The sequence below is a fragment of the Sphaeroforma arctica genome (genome assembly GCF_001186125.1).
Source record: "Sphaeroforma arctica JP610 unplaced genomic scaffold supercont1.1017, whole genome shotgun sequence".
NCBI lineage: Eukaryota > Ichthyosporea > Ichthyophonida > Sphaeroforma > Sphaeroforma arctica.
This window is the reverse complement of record NW_014039541.1, coordinates 1-9,147: the sequence shown is the minus strand read 5'-3', so window position 1 is coordinate 9,147 and position 9,147 is coordinate 1. Positions and strand designations below refer to the sequence as shown.

Sequence of the window (9,147 nt, the reverse complement as noted above, 5' to 3'; positions counted from 1 at the left end):
ATATAATTAGAATTTAAATATCAATATCATGACGACTTCGATTTGTGCAGAGACGATTGCTAAATGCCTTATCGTATATAAAAGTTCAGTAGGCAATGCTCTACCTCTGTACTTCAGCAACGTTCTTACCATGTGAATCGTTACCCAGACCCTATCCTGACACACAAAAATCCCGCTGCATTCCTTCAAACGTTCATTAAAACAGAATTTGGTTCGTTATGGTCGTTGTATAATGGGATCATTAGGAGAGCCTTAGTCAAGAATGTTCTATTTTAACAGATGATTGAGCTCAGCACTCAAACTTCTTTGTGTACGCGTCGTTTAGAGGCAGATAAATAATTAACTGGTGTACCCCCACAAATTACAAATCGTGGCGAGTTGAGAAGTTTGGAACCCGTATCCAGTGGACAGCCTCTTCCTTTAAAATATTTAACATCGCATTATATACACATAAACGTCAGTCAGCAAACACACAGGCCGAGTGGGCAATTGGCCGACACAAGAGGCACCGAGGTAGAGCCGTTGAGCCCAGAACTCCAGACTCCAGCTTCTCCAGGCCCCCGCAGATGAAGCCAGACCGCCAGAGGATGGTTGCTGGGTAATCGAGGGCATTTTATGAATTTATGTATTACTTATGACAAATAATAATAACAGCCAATACAATACTTATATTGGAATACTCAATGAAATCGATTAGCCCGATTATCTATCGGAGTAAATAATTATGGTACCTTAAGACCCCCTCGACCCTCTTGGGCCTCGTCGCGTTCAAAATAAAATCTCATTTTTCCAATTCAGTGTCGTATTTTGTTTTGTCACCTGTTATTTTGTATTTTTTTTTACACAGACGCTGAGGCTCTGAGTACACTGGAATTAAATAATACGACAATTTTGAACCGATATGCCTTGTGCAGTTGTGCTGGACATAAAATATATCTCTCACTCTCTCTCATCACTCTCTCTCTTTTGTGTGTGTCTGAGACGACTGTGAGTGTGTGATACATTTTTGATATATATATTTTTTCATAATGGCTAAAAATTAACCAGTCGTACGTTTGGTCTGATAACTCGTAATTTTCACCAAAAAAGGTGTAAATACTGCTTGAATTTCGATTTTTCGATGGAAAAGTGTAAACCACTGGTAGTTTAGCGATTGCTTTTATTCTCCTCCCCTAGATTCCATGGTAGAACATACACCCGGCCAGCAATACACACGAGTATATTTAATTAAATTACCAATGAAGGGTGGCAATAGGGCTGTAGCTGGTTGGTACTCTACATGAAATTTTAGCCGTTGTATAAACGCTGGTGTCTCGGTCGAAATTTGGGGCAATTTGACGATCGAGGCCGAACTAAGACTACTAAAAACCACTCATACCTTTCCCTTGCTAGCACATAGCTGACAGCGAACAAAAAGCTAGAGAGATTGAATGAGCTTCGCATATAGGGTCGATAGAGAGCGTACGTAACAGTGGAACACAGACGACACCTCCAGCACATACATACACACTATTCATCTACAACAGAATTGTGCGGACAGGAGAAAATAGTCCATCATAGTCTGACAATCACGAGTATTAAAGAGCATTCTTGTATGTTTGAAAATAGTAGCGTACCTGATTCACCTGGACAACTTAACTGCGTAGTATAATTTAAAGGACCAAGATGAAGTTGAGAAGGATACTCCCCTCATTGCTTATAAACATGCTTGTCTCACACATGCACGTGCTGGCCCAGTCTGCGAATGATCGCGTTTTAGTGCCTAGTAATTCCAGTTGGAGTTTGGCCGCATTCGAGGGCAATGTAGAGTCAATCGCCGGGCGCAAAGTGGTGTTTTTGGACTTCGAGTTCAATACAAGTCCACAAGATATGGCACAGCTGGGGACCACTATCGGTGGCTTTGTGAATGCCAATCGATTGGTTGTTTGCGCTATATCATTAGGTATGCGGATTTCTGATTTGCATGTTAGCACTATAGCACTAAGACTATATCTCTATATTCGCTCTTTAAGACATTTGTATTTACGTATTCCAGTATACAGGTATTGTGTGTCTGTATTGTTTGTACATGTTAATCCGACATGTATAGAGTGACTCAGATGGCAGTATGCTCGGTAGTACATAGTAGCATGCGAATCCAACGTAACGTTGACCGGATTGTACCATGCTCGACTATGCGCTACGTCGTGCGATCGGAGTGCAGATTGTGTACTCATAACTCATAACTATAGTCGACTGAAGGAATTATCAAGCGATATCACTTGTCCCTTGTGTGATATACCTTGTACACCTATAGTTCTGTTCAAGAATCGATGCGAGTTCTATAACTGTGCATGTCGTATGTAGATTGTCGTCCTGATTACACGTACTCTTTTTGAGCCTTGAATTATCGGCACTACTGGTGTCGAATATGTGCAAGTTTATATATCATCAACGCTGGACTAGTATTCCTCTTACCTGGAGTCCAGAATATCTATATACGCTAATTGCGTATACTTATACACATGTTTTCGAGTTCCCGTATATTATTTTCTGAACGAATGTCTACACGATCAGAGATGGTACGAACGGGGCAGTTTCAGTTTCAAGCGATTTAAATTAAACACAGTTTCATTTATGGTGCATGAGAAACATGCAGGTGTATGCACTCGTCAGATTAACATAAAGGCATTAAAGTATACTTTCATTCCTAAAGTTTATTTGCTGGAATATTGTAACATTTCATTCTATCACACGCGGACGAGCAGTTGATGCATAGAGGAATTTTCAAATTAGGAGCTATATCTCACAAATGTAGAGATATGTGGCCAAATGAATTTTTTAACACCTACGATTATCTTTATGTTTACAACGAGATATTTGCTGACAATCGGAAGATTTGCCCATAAGCAAGTGTATTTTTATGCATGATACCTGTTAGACACTCGAACCAGTCTATCGACGTAGATATCACACTTGTTTATTCGTCTATAGCTAGAAACTTTCACATGTACGCGTATACCACACATACATAAACATCTACTTCTCATGTACACAAAGCACATGTAAACGTTTCAACATACTTTTGCCTTTACCTCAGCTACATATATGTTCAAATAGTCGTTATGCACTATATGCCACATGGTTTCGTGTTGGCTTCGATACATGTGCGCAAAGTCACAACACTATGAACATGTTCGATCGTGGTTGCAGACGTTGACATGTTCTATCGATACCAATATGGCACTACATTGGAAAAATCCGGGCAAATTCACACATTGGAGTTATATCGATAGTACGGGCTTAAAAGTATCTTGATAGATTCAATCTAAACTATTGGGAAGTGATAAAGGGTTCAAATGGCTGTTTCTCGCTTGTACATGTTCGTATTACGCGCCATACTTCAAATGTATCTACAAGTATGCCCATGTAAGTATAATAACTTTGATTCCTTTCAATTTATACAAACGCACAGGTAATTAAATGAACCTTGTCTAACATACTACTATAAACAGGCGCAGTCAATCTAGACGACACAGACATCGCACTCTTCCCCGATGAAGTACGCGCAGACGAGGTGGCCGGTGCCTTTGACACCCCCAGGTTTTACCTGGATATAACGCAATTAGACCGGTTACAAGACCCCCTTACGCAGCGCATTACAACCGCACAAGATGCCGGGTGTCAGGCCATTATGCCGCTCCTGCTAGACTGCTCACAGGCAAGCTGTGTCAACTCGACAGATGCTGACGAGCTTGCGCAGCAGCAGATGGATTACAACATGTTTGTTATCAGCACAGCTCAGAATAACGGAGTTTCTGTGGGACTCTACGATGTGTTGTCATCGGTAAGTGCAAGTGTATTGCTGGTGTCGGGTGGGGATCTGCATGGATGAAATACAGTGTAATTGTCAAAAGTCGCAATAGAAAACTGCAAGTCGTAAGATACAGCAAAGTAGCACTATCATACTAGTATATGTCATATTGTGCTAGCGTAGCCTCTCGTCCATCTGAGACAGTTATTCATATGCATCTATTGCAACGAACCCCTCACCTTCACAACCATAAACTGAAGTCAAAATACATTTAACGAACCACAAGCTGAATTCAAGTAGGTGGGGTTCCTAATTTCAGGGCAGTAGAACCGCCAGACGATATCTCCTCACAGCCAGAGCACAGTCAGGAACTCTATTGCTCGTCTAATCAAAACATACCCATGTATACTCTATATTCACTTATGACAGCAAACCTGACAGCCTAAAACCAAATGTCTATAACCTCACGGCAATAATGTCCGTAACTATTTTTTTTTTCTTCTATCCCATGCAGGCCAATAGCTTGCCAGACGTGTACGACTTCGCTTACAGTCAGCAGTGCAACAATCCCGACGGGTTTGATGACTGCTTGGCTCTCTCCCTGTTCATCACAATGGACAAAGCGGTCTTTGTATTAGGAGATGCTTTGCAGTCGGATGATATCTGTACGCAATCGGAGAATCTCACATTCGGTGCAAAGGTAACAGACGATGCAAATAACATCATCGACTGCAACGCACCGGAGGACACATTACCAGCGACCGCTACAGTGGGTATGTCAATGTGCCTGCGGGTGTATGGGGTTTTATAAGGATCAGTGTCGCGGGTGTATGTGTGTTTACGTTAATCTATTTGTGCGGTAATTATGAATCACCTTCTCTTCAGACTAGCTTCTATGGGAGAATATTTAGGTCTGTGTATACTCTTAACGTTAATATATGTGTGCATGCTACTATCTTCTGGTATGTGAATGTTTGCTTCTGTCTTTAAATACATGGTCGTGTGTATGCTCTTATTATAAGCGCACGGTCCAATGCAGTACGGACATTCATAAATGCTCATGCTGCACCAAGTGAGCGAGCTTGTGAGTGATCTTGGGGGTCGCGATCACCATATCGTAATTGCGCGGTGACTAATCTCCATCATTCATATGATCCAATACAGGAGCCTCGTCTACTGACCCAGTTTCCGGGGATACCGTTGATGGCGGCGGCTTTGACTGGTGCGGTAACACACTGGGTGCGGTGCTGGTATTTCTGGTGGTTCTTCTTCTTTCCGGGTGTGCCACAGGCATAGTGCTGTGCATGAAGGCTCGCAATCGCCGCATTTTGAAGCAGAAGCAAGAGATGGAGAAGATGTTCTATGGCGTCGATAGCAGAAACGCCAGCATCAGCTCAGGGATAGGTGCCAACTCGGCCAGAAGCTCCAACCGCAGTAGCTTGCCCATGTCCCCGGCACAGAGAGGTGTTTTGCACGAGACTCGCGGGGCTACGGGTAATGTATAAGGTGCTGGAACGCTGCCAACTCATACATGTATATATATTATGTATATATATATATCTATATATGGCTTGTTCTCAGATACGCATGCATCAGCGATAGACCAGCAAAGAAAATGTATGTGCTATGCTTACTCTACGCCCTGCGAGGCTTTAGTCAAACGAGGCAGATCGCAAAGCCTCATGTTGCGAATTCACGAGCCAATTTATCCATAATGATAATATAGCTATAGATCTATGGAAATGCCTATACTTTCAGCTTGAAAGCTCGACTATCGCATGAGAGGCGCAACAGCAAAGCAGGATCCGATTGGACGGGGAAGATAGTAGCCTTCTAAGGATCATTGTCCCGGTTTATTGGCTAAAATTTCAGAATAACATATAGGAATATACAGTGGTAGGTTTAGTTGTACTAGCCGCTACTTAAAAGCGATGGAAAGGTATATTTGAATGGGAAAAACCACACAAATAAACTGATTCGCGACAGCATTTTTATTTGTTAAATTATTCAGTCAAAAGCACAAGGCAGACCGGACTTGTCATACACCAGAACATGAGATTTACACGGGACGATGCAACAAAGTAGACCTCACGAATATACGATGTCGAAGGTTGAAGGTTGATTGTTTTTCAAAGGCTAAATAGTGTTTCTTTCAAAGGCTGGTTGGTTTTTAAGGCTAAAGGCTGATTGTTTCAGAATAGATTATAATGTACAAATGTATATCATATATATACATATATTTATCATATATATATATATCCAGATTGTGTCCTCAGGTTGTTGTAGAATCAGATACAGGTTATTGTAGAATTGAATGTCACAACGTTGTCCGATCTAGACAACAATGTACATAAATATGACTTTTATTCATAAGAAATATGGCTGGTTGAATATGGTTCGGTCTCGGATATGGGGTACACAAATATGTCAATACATCGAATGATTACACATGCTGATGGCTTCAGAATTAACATCATCGAATTAATGAATACTAGTGTACGCATATCAATCAATATGAGTATGCTTCAGATTGCAACATATACCTATAAATATATATATATATATGATGAATCATGGTTGCAAATAAATGGCAAGCAATGCAGGGGCTTATTTAGATATCACATCACGACCGGAAAATAGTCAGCGTACATTTAAGCCATTTCAGCCCTAACCACCACTACGAATGGAGAAGTGACCTGTATCGCAATGCTTAGCCAATTCCGAACTAGACAGTGTCTATATGGTTTACAATAATCTGCCACTCTATCAGAACTAAACGGTATTAAATATGGAACATCCGGATCAGCACATCCGTGTACTGTTACATGGATCAAGTCAAGCGGCTATCATCGCAGTGTACATATCAAAGCCTGATTCTTATTTACTGGTCGTAGTATAATTGCTAGCAGGTAGTGCCTATATCAGGCAAGACCTTATATGTTCGCTGATGAATTAATATGTATTTCATCTCGTCTAAGAACAATTTTGCAATTGCATGCACAGTTTCATGCATGTAATATGTGCACGACAATAAATTTCCTTTAATTGATAGCACACAACATCGACAGCTTTATGACATTCGAGCTCGATTCGCAATGAAAACGTAAACGAGCAGAGACATAGTTTGTCCCTACAGCCTGAGATTCGATCTTCAATGAATGTGCCAAAATTGTTCAGGCTTTGAATAAAAGGGCTATACATACAGAGGTCTAAAACCTGATACACACAAAGAAACCAACCAAGAACCAACTCTACAAATCAGACTACAATCCGTTTGCCTAAACTCTCTAGGCTTGGGATACACGGCGCTCCTTAAGGGACTTTATTTACAACGGTTTTTTATACTCAATTAAAATGAACGGGAATCGAAACTCTGAAGGAGAACAGATCAGCGCACAATCTCGAGCGAGGTAAGTTAATAGGCTATATTTATTGCAGCGGTATCCTAATACCAGTAGTAGTTGCCTTCTAGCTATGGATAAGTTACAAAGCTCCGAGTCTAGCTCCCATCACTCGTTGGCAGAGGTTGACACGGTCGTTAACATCCTTTTGACCACTCATAGATATGCTATACCGTCCTTCCGACCTCATGGGTATTCTATAACGCCCTTTTGACCACATAGATATCCCCCCTCTCGCCGCCCAGCGTCAAGACGTACTCAAAAGTGTCATAGGTCACTGCAAAGTGGGTGGCATGTGTGCGATGTAAGTTTTACCACTAAGAGTGCCCTAGCGAGCGTCAAGATGAGTTTCTAATGGATCATATGCTAGGTATGAGCTGAAAGCTCTGTCACGAATGCTCTTAACAAGCGTCAAAATGTCGATAAGTGTAACTGAATAATCGGTGACATGAGTTAACAAGGACGCAGATGAAGTGTGAATCTAATTCGCAGCGCTCTATGATGTTGTAAGCGTTAGAAGCGTAGACGCTGTACTTTTGATGCACGCTCATGTGCTCCTCTAAGGATCAGCTACATACACTAGAAGTGATGAAAAGGTACATAATCACTGAATTCAAATACATATCAATTCTCTAACTTGCAATATAGATAAATCCTAGTAGAAGCGCAGTTGTCCAATTTCCTACAGAAAACAGGAATAGTACACCACAATATACAGTCACGGATCTTAGCAGAATATACACACGATGCAACACCCTAGCTAGCCACGAACACTTACAGCAAACCCGCTTGAGTGGCGCTCCGTCGAGTACACAGCCTGTGTCGTGTAAGATACCGATCATTGTTGACTGTATGTTCGGTCCGTCTAAGTCACCACTCGACTGCAAATAAATACATTCAATAATGGTTTACACAAGCCCGAGCAAGAGATTTGGACTGAGTGAGCCATATCAAGGTGACGAGTGTTTCGGACTGATTTGCCATGCATATAGAGAGTAGGCAGACACTAACGACAAACAGGAGTAAACATGACTAAATGCAAAAACGTCACCCACAGGAGAATCGAGCGTACGTTTGGCTTATGGGACATTAAACCCTCTCTAGAGAGGAGTGAGCATACACTTGTAATCGCGTGTGCCTAACAAGGATATCAAAGATCAAATATGGTAGAGGTGTGGTTAGTGAGTGAGAGACAGGAAGAATCTGAAGATATAATGATCTAACGTGCTATGAAGTTATCAAATAGGCAGGCGTATGTCTATCTCGCTGCATCTTGGGCCATGCTACGTCCACAATCTCCCTTGAAATGGAGAATCGAGTTGGATATAGACACAGCAGGAAATAATCGGATGTCGAGTATAAGAGATTCGACGGTGTTTGCTATTGTTAGCAGGAATCGTTAATCGCAGACAGTTGTAGTCAAAGCGGTACAGACAGAAAATTATCTTGCCAATTGCGTTCCCACTCTACAATGTCAGTTGCACTCATAAACGGACAAAAAAGGGGTCTAGATGACTGATATACAGCGGATTAAATTGAAGTGAGAACCAATTACCAACTACGGCCAAGGTAAAAACATACCGAAAGTACATCGCCTCCCCTCGAGATGATCATGGTCCCCACCTGATCTGTCACCCTTTGCAAATCGATAGATTGATCTGATTCCGCCTGAATAATATGAATTGTGCAGCTCGTGAGTTTGTAGCCACGGCGCGGAAGCAGACACTTATAGAAGACTACATCCGTCGACTTTATGAATGTATGCAATGGGTGAGTCGGGGAAACAGGTATGTAAATCCTCAACAACATAGTATCGAGTGCTCAGTCCACTGAAAGTGCCAATACGAGATCAACCTTTGCCTCGGCATGATCGATAGATATACTGATTACATCTGTAAAACCCACAACAAAAACCATACTTTCACAAGCATGTGATATATATATATATATATA

At 41.5% G+C, this 9,147-nt stretch overlaps 2 protein-coding genes across 2 annotated transcripts; one reads left to right on the top strand and one right to left on the bottom strand.

Annotated features, from left to right (window-relative positions):
• Positions 1–1,585: 1,585 nt before the first annotated feature.
• On the top strand, positions 1,586–5,671 carry SARC_09685 (hypothetical protein). Its single transcript, XM_014296291.1, has 4 exons — positions 1,586–1,942; positions 3,495–3,826; positions 4,308–4,566; positions 4,958–5,671. Exons 1-4 carry the CDS (start codon positions 1,666–1,668, stop codon positions 5,296–5,298), a joined length of 1,209 nt encoding a protein of 402 aa, XP_014151766.1. The 5' UTR covers positions 1,586–1,665; the 3' UTR covers positions 5,299–5,671.
• Positions 5,672–7,213: 1,542 nt separating this feature from the next.
• Positions 7,214–8,863, bottom strand: SARC_09684 (hypothetical protein; the record flags this gene model as incomplete). Its single annotated transcript, XM_014296290.1, has 3 exons — positions 7,214–7,471; positions 7,973–8,075; positions 8,776–8,863. Coding segments are annotated over 3 exons (271 nt in total), but the record flags the coding sequence as incomplete, so codon positions are not given.
• Between the last annotated feature and the right edge of the window lie 284 nt (positions 8,864–9,147).